Source organism: Girardinichthys multiradiatus, chromosome 20, assembly GCF_021462225.1.
Source record: "Girardinichthys multiradiatus isolate DD_20200921_A chromosome 20, DD_fGirMul_XY1, whole genome shotgun sequence".
Lineage (NCBI taxonomy): Eukaryota > Metazoa > Chordata > Actinopteri > Cyprinodontiformes > Goodeidae > Girardinichthys > Girardinichthys multiradiatus.
In genome coordinates this window covers 16,124,387-16,139,584 of record NC_061812.1, presented here as the reverse complement: position 1 = coordinate 16,139,584, position 15,198 = coordinate 16,124,387, and the positions used below count along the sequence as shown (strand labels likewise).

The following is a 15,198-nucleotide window of genomic DNA, read 5'->3' as shown; positions in this document are numbered from 1 at the left end:
GATCAGTTTAAAAAAACTATTTGCAAATAAATATACACTTCCCTCTGTTATCTGTTTTGCTGGGTGTTCGGTGCATGTACCTGCAACGTTCACTTGATTACTTACTTCATACATTATTTTAAGCAAAGAAGTTATGACAACCATCTTCACACTGCCTGATCTTGATGGTTGCTGAAATTAAATGACTATTGTAACAAAAAGAGTTAATGATGAAGGAAACAAACCTACTGGGCTGAACTGAGATGAATGCATAAAGTAAATTATTATTATTATAAATTACTACTTATTATTAAATATTACTACTTATTATTATTAACTTATAATGGTCTTTTACAGAGTTTTACATTTGATATAGTTAAACTTGTATAAGCCATGTAGATGCTATTACAGCTGTTAAACTCTAAACTTTAGGAAAACCAATCAAACATTATGGAAATCTGTAGCTGTAATAAAATTTAAATAAAACCCCTTTGTCCTGCCCTCAGGAAAATAATAAATAAAAAACCCTTAATTACAACTGTTAAAACCATAACCAATGACCCTGTCATTCTCTGCAACATAGGTGGTGTTATTCCAAACAATGAAACGGTAACAGTGTGTAACTATAACATGTTTTGAAAACATATCTCAGAATTTTTGCCTTTGCTGTATTTGTAACACAGGAAGGAAAAATGGGACCTAGGATAGCGACACAGCGTTCTGCGGCCACAAGCATTAACTTGTTTTTCCCTGAAACAGGATTAAAGTGTTTCTTGTCTCCACAGGACCAAGAAAATGGCACTGGCATGTTTAAACTGTAGCAACATTTATGCGACATTTAGCTTATTTGCTATACATGTTTTTTTTCCATTGATTACCTGGTTTTTCTTACCTCTAGTCTCTGTCCTTAGGTACTATGGAGGAGCAGAGGTGGTGGACCAAATCGAGCTTCTATGCCAGAAGCGAGCTTTGGAGGCCTTTGACCTGGACCCAGAAAAGTGGGGCGTCAACGTCCAGCCATACTCTGGTTCCCCCGCTAACTTTGCTGCTTACACGGCTGTACTCAACCCCCATGAACGCATCATGGGCCTGGACCTGCCCGATGGAGGACAGTCAGTATTTATTGCTTTGTTTTATTTTGTTCTTCCCCCCCCCCTTTGGCGCTTTTCTCGTTCATATTTTCCTACTTTTCAAAGCTGCCCCAGTTTCTTTGTTGGTCAAAACCAGTGTGACACTTTGAGGCTTGAATAATCAACAGCATGGCTTATTCCTTCTTTCTTTTTCTACTTTCAATTATTGAAATTATTTATTGTTAATGCATAAAGTTTTCAGAGTCGTAAATTAAACATTATTCTTCTTGTCTCTACAGTCTAACCCATGGCTACATGTCAGATGTGAAGAGGATTTCTGCAACGTCAATCTACTTTGAGTCCATGCCTTACAAGTTAAATGTAAGCAGATGCCTTCAGCACAACAAACAAAGCTAATACAGATGTTAAAAAAAAATATAGTGTAGTTAAAAAAATTTCTAGTGTAAAATGCAGCTTCTACATATTTCTGAATATTTTCTTATGTTTCCAAGAGAGGATTTTTAAAATTCAACGAATTTTGTAATTTAGGGTCACTTTCTGTTTAAGAGGAGCATCAAAGTACGATGATGGTGCTACTGTCATTTTTAAGTTGGGTGTTGTGAAGCCTTTTCACTTACTGCTATGCCGATGCCTGTAGCACTTCTAGGCTTGAAAAACACAGCATATGTTCAAAGTTTTGCTTTATATAAGCATAAACCATTTGTTTCTTAAACTTAAAGAAAACATAACATGACATAATTTACAATACGTTCTTAAACCAAAAACATTAACATCTATTAGTAATTTATTATTATAAAAAATGTAATAAAGGATGACTGTCACTGTTTTTCCCACATTGATTAAACCCTGCTAAACGTATCAGTCTAGCTGCAGCTCAGGTGCATTGCTGCACCCAATAGGTTGTAGGTTTCAAAAATTAAACACTGTTCTGGTAAAAATACAAACCTGCCACTATTGCTTGCAGGTTTATCAAATTTACTTACCACTTCATAAATTGACCCGTATTTGGCTAGAGGAGGTTTATATTTTAAAATGAACATAAAGGACTGGGAACTCTGGAAAAGTCTGGATAAAAAAATGTGTAGGAACCCTGTACGTAAAACATTCTACTTGTTTACTTCCATTGCGATCTGTAAAAATCAGTGTCCCCGAACCCTAGCAGGGTACATATACAGCAGATATGATCACTCCTCAGAATGTTTAATGTATTTTATACCTAGGGGTCATGATTGTATGGTGGTGTGGGTAGGAGCTGATGGATGGCGATGAGGGTCTGCTTGTCCAGACCTGCTGATGTATGAGCAGGCAGGACCCCTCTGTGAGAGAGATAATGGGAAATCGACAGGCTGGCCAGCACCACTAGCTCTGTCTTCACAATGAGCAGGTTGATGGAGTGAGAAGGGCATCCATAGATGTGCTCTTGAGATGTGAGATTATCAGGTTGTCTAAATAAAGCTTTCTCTTCTCCTTTCTTATCTCTTTTTTCTTGTCTCCTACTCCCTTCTTCCACTTTGTTTTCCTGCTCCATCCAGCTGTACTTCGTTGTCTCTCCTCCAAAGCTGGGAGGAAGATTAAAAGGGTAAAACTGTAGATTCAGGACGCAGACAGTCTGGTCAGTTCATGTCTCTCTTAGCTCCATCCTCAGAGTTACAGATTTACTACCATGTTTCTTAAATTGCCCCGTTTATTGAAAATGAGCGGGGGGTATCTGAAAACCAGCCTGATCCGTTCAGCCTCATCACATCAGTTTAGCACATCTCTGAAAGGCTGAATTAGGATAAGTAGTGGTGCATTACTGCAATTGCTCAATCTTCCTCCATGATATGATAGGTGCAAATGTATCCCTTAGATACATTTCTTCCTCTTTTTAGAAGTGCTCAAAGTACTTCAATTGCAGCTGCTTCAATTGAGCTTGAAATGAAAAACTTTCTCCATGTTGATATGCCCACTCTTAATCTTCAAATATCTAACCATTTTTTTCATCCTCTCAATTTCCCAGTTTTTTTCCCTCTGATCCTTACACTCCCTCATAGATACTTATATTCCTTCTCCACTTCCTCTTCATTTTTGCTTCTTTCATCATCTCTTTTCTCTTCTGTCCACCGGCCTGTTTTTACGCAGCCTGCAACGGGACTCATAGACTACGAGCAGATGGAGATGACAGCCAAGCTGTTCCGGCCCAGGCTCATCATCGCTGGCACCAGCGCCTACGCTCGCCTCATTGACTACGCCCGCATCAAGAAGGTGAACTGAGCTCTCCCTAATATTCAAACCTCACCCTACCTTCACCCTGCCTCCTCTCTACCTGCTCACTGTTTTAAGGAGGTCAGAGCAGCTTTGTCCTTTAAATGTAAAACTCAGTCCACCTTTTCATTAAAATGTCAAACACACCTGTCTGCTGTAACAATAGGTCTGACCCTGTTGGACTTTTCCTGCTGACACATTTTTACTCATTTCTGCTCAGCTGTAGAAATTTTGTAGTTCTAAATCCAAGCACATTCACTTTTCAGATATTTTTAAACATCTCAAAACACTTTTCATGCACACACAGATGCTTTCATCCTTTGTTGCCTCACTCTCACACAGCAGCAACTTTTAAACACACACTTCACTCCCCTCTTTGATGGTGCACAAGGGGACCTTTTATCTGGTTTTGTTGTACCAACCAGCTAATTTACTTTATTCACTCCATGACTGGTTCCCTTTGTGGCAGAGCTCCACTTTAAATAGCACCATCAGATGGAGTGTCCCACCATTATGGAGCTGTGTTTTTTATTAACCAATACTTTCAACCTCGTTTTCCTCCACCGCTGGCATTCCAACACAACAGCGAAACTCTTTACCCCGGCTTTATTCCATCTAACATACATCCAGTTTAGATTTTAGAGAAAGGGACTGTAATTATAATGCATATTAATTGTAAAGCGTTTTACTGTTCTGATCCCACGCCAGAGATTCATTTACATTTTAGCAAGCTATTTATTGTTTGTGTCTTTTTCAATACATGCTGGCAAGTGAAATCATATATTTATTGAGCATTGCCTTCATATTTCAGGCCTCTTAGGATTGCCAATGAGAGCGTAATTACACATCTTGAAATATCTCTCCTCTGAGAAGATGGTTAACGTCTGCAGATGTAGAGCTAGTTATCAAATCGTAAACATGCAGCTGAATAAAATACACTTTATGCTTCAGTTACTAATAACACACTGAAGTTAAAAATTAATTTCTTTGTTTTAATGATAATTTCCTATCTCAAAAAAATCTAATTTTGAAACAGTTTCTTCTTTCTCCTGTCAGCTATGCACAGACATTAATGCCTACATGCTCGCTGACATGGCTCATATTAGCGGCCTGGTGGCAGGCAAGGCGATCCCTTCACCATTTGAACACGCTGACCTGGTCACTACGACGACGCACAAGTCCCTCAGAGGATCCAGGTAAGGACACTCATTGTTCCACACAGTTCCTTGCAAAAGCATTCATACTCCGAGAACCTTTTTACATGTTGACATGTAACAACCACAAGCCTCAATCTGTTTTACTGGGATTTAATGTGCTAGACCAACACAAAGCAACTCACAATTATGATTTGGAAGAAAAGTAATACTTATTTTTGTAATTTGTTTTTACAAATAATCTAAAAATTGTGGAGAGAATTTCTATTCAGCCCACTCATTGGATGAACATCTGTGAACATCAATTTTTAAGTCATGCCACAGATTGTCAATTGGATTTAGATGCAGACTTTGACTAGACCATTCTAACATAGGAATATGCTTTGATCGAAATTATTTCAATGAAGCTCTGGCTGTATATTTAGGACTGTTGTTCTGGTAGAAGGTGAACCTCCATCCCACTTCCAGGTCTTTTGCAGCTGCTAACAGTTATTTAGCTCCATCTAGGGCTGGGCGTAAGAATCTTTTGACGATAATATTTATTATATCCATAGATATATATCAAGATATAAAACAAGACAATATTTTTGTCCATTTTTACCATTCCCTGGTACTATGAGGTGAGATTTGAAGATATCAGAAGGTTATTTTTGATTTAAAGATTTTATTTTCAAACGTTGAGCATATCATCGAACATTATTCAATTGACAAATAAATTCAGAATCAGCCTTATTGCAAAGTTTGTGCACACAAACAAGGAATTTGTCTCCAGTACACTTTGCTCTCAGTAAAGATTTTTATTTTATTTTATTTGTCAATATAAATGGAGCACTTGCTCTCGTCTGGGATTGTAAAGTTTTTCCATTCTGTGTGCTCCAGTATGTGGCACTGGTTCGGGTGGTAAAACAGATTGCTGGTATTCCCTGATTTTGTCAGAACATGCGCTCAACGTAATTTGCAGTCCACGTTACTCCTGTTATAATTGGCTATTCATCTTATCTGTATATTGAAGGTCCATATCGACCTTTTCTCATATTTCTATCGAGGAAAAATTATATCAAGAGATATATTGTTATCGTTTTATCGCCCAGCTCTAGCTCCATCCAGTTTCTCTGCCACTGGTGAGGAAAGCCATCTCCACAGCATGATGTTGTCACCACCTCGCTGTTCATGAACCATTTTCCTTGCACTACACTTATGCACAGATTGTTTTTGGTCTATTAAATAAAATAGCATTGAAAAACATTGGCATGTGCAGTTGTAGCATAACAAGTTGTTAGTTAGTTGTTGAATTGTAAATTTCTAACAGTAAAAAATGTTTTATAGCCGAATTTTGTTCTGTCTAGGGCTGGCCTTATCTTTTACCGTAAGGGCCTCCGCTCAGTGGACAAGAAAGGAAAGGAAATCATGTACGACCTGGAAGACAAAGTCAACTTCGCGGTGTTCCCCTCGCTGCAGGGTGGACCTCACAACCACGCCATTGCTGGAGTAGCAGTGGCTCTCAAACAGGTCAGTTTAACAACAACAAAAAGCCCAGCGACAATGTGAACAGAAATAAGTCCTGATTTGTGTGAACACATTCAGTCAACCTGCTCTGGTATTTACCAGCAACAGTAAATCTGTATCTTGTTGAGTTGTTTTATTGCAAAGTGATCTTTTCTGTGTTTATCTACTTTTTCTTAATGCTGGCTGAGAGAATAAAATATCTGGCTTTGAAATCACATAATTCCCTAACCCTACTGTTTCTATACTTCCTGTCTGTCCAGGCTCAGTCTCCTATGTTCAGGGAGTATATTGCCCAGGTACTAAAGAACACAAAGGCCATGGCTGCTGCTCTCCTCAGCAAAGGCTACACCTTGGTATCAGGTAATCATAAGTGTTTTACACTTGACTTTTTTCTCTAACCTAAAGATAAGACATTTATTCATCTAACAGCCATGGGATAAACCCCTGAGAATCCTCTGTCACACAGATGCAAATTACACATCAGGAGGAAAAAACAAAGGTGCATTGAAATTCATGATGTGCAAATGAACTAATGCCAATACAGCTGCCTTGTCAGTCAGGAAAATAAAGTCTGATGAACGGGTTCGCTTTGTGGTTGTGAGCAAACGCTCGACTCTTGTTTAGCATTTAATATGCTGGCCTCAGCTCCTTTTTGATCTGTGGCCCTAAATATACCTTTTGAAAATTAGACCTGTTTTGTGCTTACACTGCAGCATGTAAAACATTTTTTAGGTGTTTTAGTAAAATAACAAGAAAAAGATTGTTTTCTATAGCTAAAATGGAAATGTTACTCAGTTTACCAAAAGCTACCAGCTGGAAGTCTTGGTACAACATGCACATACTTTTAAAACAACTGGGGTCTGCTCTGACACTGCCTCGCTGTACTGGCATTATCACCAAAATTAGATAAGCTTATTGTTGCTAAATTAAAAGATAAATGAAACAAAACGTTCTTACTTTCATCTTATTTTGAGAATTAATCAGGGATGGTCTGCAGTAAATGGAGACAACCTTTTTCTAGGTCATAAGATCCAACTCATTATTCTTTTCCCTACATGATAAAGCCTCGTAGTCTGTGGACCAATAAACGTTGCAACCATTAAGCAAATGCTGCTTACTGGTATTTATGTATTAAGTAATTCTTATCAGTCACCTGAAACAAACAGTTTTTTTCTTGTCGGTCTCAAATGTAGCAAAATCCATTTCAAAGAGTAAATTCTCTTACTAAATCAGGAAGTCCAAACTGCATGGTTATGGAGAGGAAATAGAGAAATTATTTAGAAAATAGTAATTCCATTCAAAAAGTGATACTTGTGTTTTATATTCATTCATTACACACAGCCTGATATATTTCAAATGTTTATTTCTTCTAAATTTGACGATTATAACTGGCAACTAATGAAAACCCCAAATTCATTATCTCAGAAAATTTGAATATTGTGAAAAGATTCGATATTGAAGACACCTGGTGCCACAGTCTAATCAGCTAGTTAACTCAAAACATCGGCAAAGGTCTTTAAATGGTCTCTCAGTCGGGTTCTGTAGGCGACACAATCATGGGGAAGACTGCTGACTTGACAGTTGTCCAAAAGACAACCACTGACACCTTGCACAAGGAGGACAAGACACAAAAGGTCATTGTTAAAGAGGCTGGCCGTTCAGAGCTCCATGCCCAAGCACATTAATAGAGAGGCGAAGGGAAGGAAAAGATGTGGTAGAAAAAAAATGTACAAGCAATAGGGATAACCACACCCTGGAGAGGATTGTGAGACAAAACCCAGTCAAAAATGTGGGGGAGATTCACAAAGAGTGGACTGCAGCTGGAGTCAGTGCTTCCAGAACCACCACGCACAGATGTTTACAAGACATGGGTTTCAGCTGTCGCATTCCTTGTGTCAAGCCACTGTTGAACAAGAGACCGCATCAGAAGCGTCTTGCCTGGGCTGAAGACAAAGAGGTCTGGGCTGCTGCTGAGTGGTCCAAAGTTATGTTTTCTGATCAAAGTAAATTTTTGCATTTCCTTTGGAAATCAAGGTCCCAGAGTCTGGAGGAAGAGAGGAGAGTCAAAGAAACCAGAGCTTGGTTCAGTGTAAAGTTTCCACAGTCGTTAGGGATTCAGGTGCTATGTCATCTGCTGGTGTTGGTCCGCTGTGTTTTCTGAGGTCCAAGGTCAACGCAGATGTCTACCAGGAAGTTTCAGAGCACTTCATGCTTCCTGCTGCTGACCAACTTTATGGAGATGCAGATTTAATTTTCCAACAGGACTTGGCACCTGTACACAGTGCCAAAGCTACCAGTACCTGGTTTAAGGACTGTGGTATCCCTGTTCTGAATTGGCCAGCAAACTCACCTGACCTTAACCCCATAGAAAATCTATGGGGCATTGTGAAGAGGAAGATGCAATACGCCAGACCCAACAATTTAGAAGAGCTGAAGGCTACTATCAGAGCAACCTGGGCTCTCATGACACCTGAGCAGTGCCACAGATGGATCGACTCCACACCACGCCGCATTGCTGCAGTAATCCAGGCAAAAGGAGCCCCTACAAAGTATTGAGTTCTGTACATGTTCATACTTTTCAGTTGGCCAACATTTCTAAAAATCCTTTTTTTGTATTGGTCTTACATAATATTCTAATTTTCTAAAATATTGAATTGCGTGATTTCTGTAGTTGTCAGTTATAATCATCAAAATTAAAAGAAATAAACATCCGAAACATATCACTCCTGTGTGTAATAAATGAATATAATATACAAGTTTCACTTTTTGAATGGAATTACTAAAATAAATAATTTTTTTAAAATAATATTCTAATTTTATGACCAGCACCTGTATATTCTCAGAATCGCAATATCAACGCTTCATTTTAAATAGTGATTATATCTAAACTAATTATTTACAGATTCAACAGTTACCCTGTTACTGATCACACTAATATAGCAAAATGATTAGCAAAGAAAAATAAATAGTATAACAGACATGACATCTAACTAGTTAGAGAATTTCCAAAGGGAACTAAGTGAACTTTCAGAGTTTTAACAACTGAGTAAAGGTCTGACTTTATAAAATAGCATTGTTAATGTCTGTCTTTCTATGAAACTCAAAGAGTGCATATTTCTGCTTATTTTTAATACCTGACCTGACTTTAAAGGAAAGTTCAAAGGGTGAAAGGTGGAATGAAATCCAGGTGAGCTTCCTCTGGTGCATCATCTTTAACCACCTTGATCTGCCACGATGAAACTGATACGTGCCTTACTTTAGTTTGAAATCAGACTGTGGTCTCACCTCTGTCTGGACATCGAAGTTGGACTTCAGCAGGTGCAGTTCCCACACTCCTGTCTCTGGTGCTGGCAACAGGGAATATCTTTACATAAATTTGTTGTTAGGCCAGAAAGGTAACCCTCAGACTTGCCCCTGGCAATGACCTCACAGTGTCTCTGATTTCCTCACTTGAGGGATCGCTCTTTGCAGACTGTAGCACTTCTCCTGCAGGTGCATGATGGTAAAACAAAACTTAGCTTGCTGAAACATGGCACCAAAAATAGAGAGACGGTTCCAAAATAAAGCAATCTGTAAAATATTACTGGCTGGAGATGGTAGTCATCTTCAGTGTTTAGTGACATGCATTAAAAAAAGAGAAAAGGCGAGTGTGCATTCACTTTAACAATTAACAGATCATGAATTAAATACTGATCGTTTCAAAGGCTAACTGAGTTCAGAACCAGCAGAAGGGTCATTCACTCTAGACGGATAATTTGACATGTCTTCACAGGCATCTGAATAAACAGTTAATCACAGTGGCTTCAGGGTGAAACATTACATGTTGAAGGTTTTAACATTAGCTCATTATTATTACATTATTGTATTCTAACAAATTCAGTTAATTTTAGTGCATTCGAGGTACAGGCTGCATCCAGTCAGCTTTAAGAAAAGATGCAAATTTACTAAATTAATAAATGAAAACTGTTTCTTATAACCGTATAGCTTTAAGCTTAAGTTTACAGTGTTTAGAGCAGATTAGACCGTTTAAAATGATTAATGTGTAAAGAAAAACCTTGAAATACTTTTCAATGCCAGAGAACCAACGTCCAAAAACACTTAAAAACTGTTTTCAAGCTTGGCTATTTAGGAAAAAAAACAGATTTAAAAAGCTCTAAAACTATTTAAAATTGCTGAAAAGGCATGGATTGTTGTATTATATTTTTAAAGGTTTATTGTGGCCTTTACTTGCAGTATTAAGACAGGAAACAGGGGAAGACATGCAGCAAAAGGTCCCAAGGTCAGGAACCAAACCCCAGATGGCTGCGTTGAGGACTAATACCCTCTGCATATGGGGCGCACGCTCTACATCTACAACACGCTTTGCCCCGTAGTATCTCTTTTCAAAATAAAACTGAACATTAGTTATGTAGCTTAAAAGCAATAACTTTGTCAAGTTAGACTTGATATACAAGACCCTCTGTTCAGGTGTTGCACCCGTTTCGTATGGATCTGTGTGCACTGCCTCAACTACTACCTGATTTGATGAAAAAAGCCTACATCTGTCTTCCTGGCACCTTTTTGATTTTTGTGATTAGTTAGATTTTTAAAGGTTTCCAGTCCTGCCCTCCACTGCTGGAGGCTCAGTGCACATCTGCAGGTTTATGATATATGGGTTTATGATATGTCTGGTAGGTGTGGTCCCTGGGAAGATTAGCAACAACTGAGGTTGTGAAAACTGTTTGGTGTCCAAATAAATTATCCATTTATCCCTTTGACTAGATAAGTTTCTCTGCAGACTGCATGTCAGTGGGGAACCTCCGGCACTGTGACATCTGTCAGAAGTTTAGCATGAATTAAAACATCCGCAGCTCAGTTTGATGGCTGCATTTGGATACTTCTCATTGTTTTATTCATTCTGCTAAGACATGTAATAAGATTTATACATGCAGCTGTCGGTGATTTAAAATGTTTCAGGAGGAACTGACAACCACCTGGTTCTGGTGGACTTGCGGCCAAAGGGCATTGACGGAGCTCGAGCTGAAAGAGTACTGGAGCTCGTGTCAATCACAGCCAATAAGAACACATGCCCTGGAGATAAGAGCGCCCTGACCCCCGGAGGCCTCAGGCTAGGTAAGAATCTCCTTCATGTTTTGGTAAAATCAACTCAGTAGCTTGTCATATCTCAGAGAAGAAGCTAAAAATACAAAAAGAAGAAACCAGTTTTTCACTCTATGCAGTCACTCTGCACTCTATTTGGTTTTTTTTGCCATTTTTTTGTGCATTTAAAATCTTGCGTAAAATGGTTTGACTTTTTCCTGTTTGTTTACAGAACAATGATTAATAATTACCAGCAAGTCATTTTCTGACCAATGCGGATTTCAGGATTATTTTGCCAATACTTATTTGTGTTTTTATATATATATATATTTGTATTTATTTATTCATTTTATACATAACACATAAAAAATAATGTTCAGCATGTTCTCTGGTGAAGGTTGAAGTTTTGAATCCACGAGAAAGTGAAGGAGTAACCAGATAATCCCTATTTATTCATAAAACATATATTATATATTTATATATATATTTATAAGGGTTGTGTTGGTTCATGTGTTTTTGGACTAAAAATGGTGAGAGTTGTTTTTTACTACTTTTACCAAATAGGATAAATCAGTCAGATATTTTGGTATTTGATCTGCCGATCAGGGGATCTGGCCAGTGCTTCTACAACAACTGACTATTCATTGGTTTTACACTTTTGGATTATGTAACAACCACAAACTTAAGGAATCTCATGACAAATTTCTTTTTGTTTTTTAAATAAGGCATACAGTTGAATTTCATGTTTTTAAAATACAACATCTGAATTTTCTTCCTCTAGACCATATAAAAATAATAAAAGGTGGCAATAATACAGTTAAAAAGCAATACTGATTGAATACTATTCTATTATATCTTTCTGAACTTCAGTTAAAATGTACTGGTGAAAAAAAATCAAATCAAAAGACAAAACTTTCCCCTGGACTTTCCACTTCCAAATGAAAGGAAGCATCTATTCAAGTTCAATTTCTTTTAATAAATAAAATCAGAAAAAAAATCCCTGATCTATAAAATTCCTGTTTCGATGAGATTTTTCAACTCATAGGACCAAATCATCTCCTAAAAAGTATTTGTTTCTGAAACACCCAAATAATTGCTCCAAGTTCTTCCTAGAACGTCCGCTTTAAGGCACAATCTTTGAGCTGCAGTGCAATGTTATGCAGATATTACCTTATCTTTGAACTATTTTCACAGTAGCATTGCATCAACTGTCAGAATCGGTGTTGTTTTGACACATTGACACAGTCTGTGCAGATTAATTGACAGTTCAAAAAGTTTATTTTCTCCATACTCTCTATAACTTTGGGAACAAAAGAAAGGATAATAGAAATTACAAAACATGAAAGAAAATTATCTAATTTGATTTTATTCTTGGTTGTAGGCGCTCCAGCTCTGACTTCTAGACAGTTCAAAGAAGACGACTTTGTGCAGGTTGTCGGGTTTATGGATGAGGGATTCAAGATAGCTTTGGATGTCAAGAAAAAGACAGGTAAGTCTATTTGAAAAGAGGTAAACTCATCTGTAACGCAGCGGTTTCTGTGAACATATTTGTTTATTTGTTAGTGCGTTAAATCAAAAAGCTGAATGAGGGGATACAAAATTCCAACAGATCAACTAAAACTTAAAAAAAATAAACAATCTTTGTATTTTACTGTTTATTTACTATAGCAAAGCTCCAGGACTTCAAGAACTTCCTCCTCCAGGACCCGGAGACGGTGGCTCGTATTGCAGATCTGCGGCACCGGGTGGAGGCTTTTGCCAGGCCGTTCCCCATGCCTGGCTTCTGCGACCATTAAGCAGAGTCACAGGTCTGAAACAGCCAGGTGGCAGACAGCTGGCTGGGCAGAAGTGTGCACAGTGAAAATGGAAAAATTACATGGTAGTGAAATGGGGATGGTGCCTGAGAATTAGGATAACTTTAGTTCATTTTTTGCAATCAGACTTGCAGACACATTTTTTTTTTTTTTTCTAACTTCTTCGCTGTCATTTATGGATCTATTCTTAAAAACAGGCTTCAGTTTGAGAGAAACAAACAGAAAAAAGAGACATGACAGATTTTTGTGTCGCAGGAGAAGCTGTTGTCTGTGGCGTGTGAGGAGATTATTCTCAGCTGTCTTCACACCGTTTATTTAATGTAAGTGTGAAGAAAAGAAAAACCTGTCAAATCAAAGGAACACAAACACTTGTTTCATTCTCTGACTTTATAAAAATGTGTAACTTTAGGACACACTCAGTCTTAATTTTTTTAAGGTTGCTAACCTGCTTCACCTTTTGTAATATTTACATTGAGATTTGTTTGTTACAACTTTGCGGCATCATTTGAAGGACGGGGTGATTTATTGTTTAAAAAGTCTTAATTTCTCTCTGAAAAGATGCAATTCCACTTAAAATATGGGATTATTTTTGTGAAATGCAATTTACAAATAATATTTAGAGCTTTTCTTCTGTAAACCAACTCTAGTAAGAACATACAGAAGCTATACAAAACAATTTATTTTACGATGATATAGTACATTTTAAACACTACAAACTGTGTCCAGAATACTTTTCGCTCACATTGGGATTATTTGGTTTCTGTTTATCTGTTGATCATCATGATGTAGATTTCAGATTTGAATTGTTCTGTATTTTGCTATGAAAACAGTGTTCTAATCAAACTCAATAGTGTGGATGTCAACTAATATTTCCAACCTTTCAGTTTGTTTATAGAATATATACTTTTCTATTTATGGTTTTTAAAAACCAAATAATGCAGGAGCACTATCAAATGACCATATAAGGCGTATTGAAAACATGGCTTATGAATTGACTGCTTTTTCTGCCATGTATAATTTTGATGTCCGATTTTTCACAGTGTTCTTCTAAGCTTGAAACAGTAAAGAAATCTAGACTTAATAAAACATGTTTGAGTGTTTTGTTTTCTACGTGGTTCACATTTTAGCGCTGTTGTCATGGTCACTGCATCAGTGAGAAAGTAAAACGATCCTACAAATACGTCTTAGCTCTGAGATTTTTCTTACTTTGCACAAAGCACAACCCTTAAAGTAAACTGATTCCAAGTAAATTTTCCATATTACAACTTTTGAACCAATGTGTTGCCAAAATATACCAGGAAGTATTTTTCTAACATGTTTATTGATGTTGGTCTGTTAATAATCTGTGACACTGTTTTGAACCATTGTGCACGGAAACTTTTCGGGACTTTGTTTTACAGAAAATATTTTGTAATTTTATTAGCATAAAACTACGGTAATAAAAATTAATCATGCAAATGTCAGCAGTGTTGTGGGATTTATTTTTAAATACGAAGATTGTTTGAATGGGTACTGGTTAATCTTTACGGTGATGTGTGTACAAACAAATCTACTGCAAAACTGGAGGCTAATGGGGTTATCTTATGTTTAGAGAAGAGTGTTACAGGAAAATGCAAGTTATAAAAAATACACATGAAACCTTATAGCACTCTGAGGCTTATTTTTGTTTTAAAGATTAAAACGTTGAATCATTTCTCTAGTTTCAACAGTAACACCTAGTTTTTCAGTTCATTGAAACTGGTGCCAGTTTAGCTAATCTAGCCTAATGTTACATTTGTTGAACTCATCATTTACCAGTTCCAAGTCCTAAAAACAAAACGGATGCCGACTGAAGTTGTAATTAACACTTTGAAAGTTAAATATTCAATATGGCTCCCACACATATAAAGACATAGTAAAATATGCAGAAATGTTTATTTTCAATTCTGTCTATCAGTAACAGGTGAAATACTATACAGTATTTATTTGTGAATGTGTTGCTTTATTGTTTGAGTCTATAGAAGGGGGACCAATACATTATCTATTTGTACTTCTACATTTTAGTCATCACCACAATAATAAGCCAATCCATCTGAATGTCTATTTGAAACCAGAGCCTGCTTAACTCAAGTGTGATCTCTTATAGATCTCCAACGTCAAATAGATGGCAGCAAATCATTAGTTTTATTTCGGTTTTTTTTTCCACGGGTCCTGTACGGCATTCCAGACATACCATAGTAAAGCTGGTTGCCTACATATGCCAGGGCAGATTTGGTCTCCTAAAAGGATATCCAAAGATAATTGCCTGATTTTTAATAAATCAAGACTCAATCCAGCGTTAAAGTATTTGAA

The 15,198-nt window shown here is 37.2% G+C and overlaps 1 protein-coding gene across 1 annotated transcript in view; it reads left to right on the top strand.

Annotated features, from left to right (window-relative positions):
* Positions 1 to 14,330, top strand: part of shmt2 (serine hydroxymethyltransferase 2 (mitochondrial)) — a 28,097-nt gene extending 13,767 nt beyond the window's left edge. Inside the window, exons 4-12 of the mRNA XM_047348271.1 lie at positions 891 to 1,091; positions 1,349 to 1,430; positions 3,192 to 3,314; positions 4,371 to 4,510; positions 5,815 to 5,977; positions 6,235 to 6,334; positions 10,931 to 11,086; positions 12,435 to 12,542; positions 12,722 to 14,330. Coding sequence (XP_047204227.1) covers positions 891 to 1,091; positions 1,349 to 1,430; positions 3,192 to 3,314; positions 4,371 to 4,510; positions 5,815 to 5,977; positions 6,235 to 6,334; positions 10,931 to 11,086; positions 12,435 to 12,542; positions 12,722 to 12,849 — 1,201 coding nt within the window. The 3' untranslated portion in view covers positions 12,850 to 14,330. The remainder of the gene's footprint in view (positions 1 to 890; positions 1,092 to 1,348; positions 1,431 to 3,191; positions 3,315 to 4,370; positions 4,511 to 5,814; positions 5,978 to 6,234; positions 6,335 to 10,930; positions 11,087 to 12,434; positions 12,543 to 12,721) is intronic.
* The last annotated feature ends 868 nt before the right edge of the window (positions 14,331 to 15,198 follow it).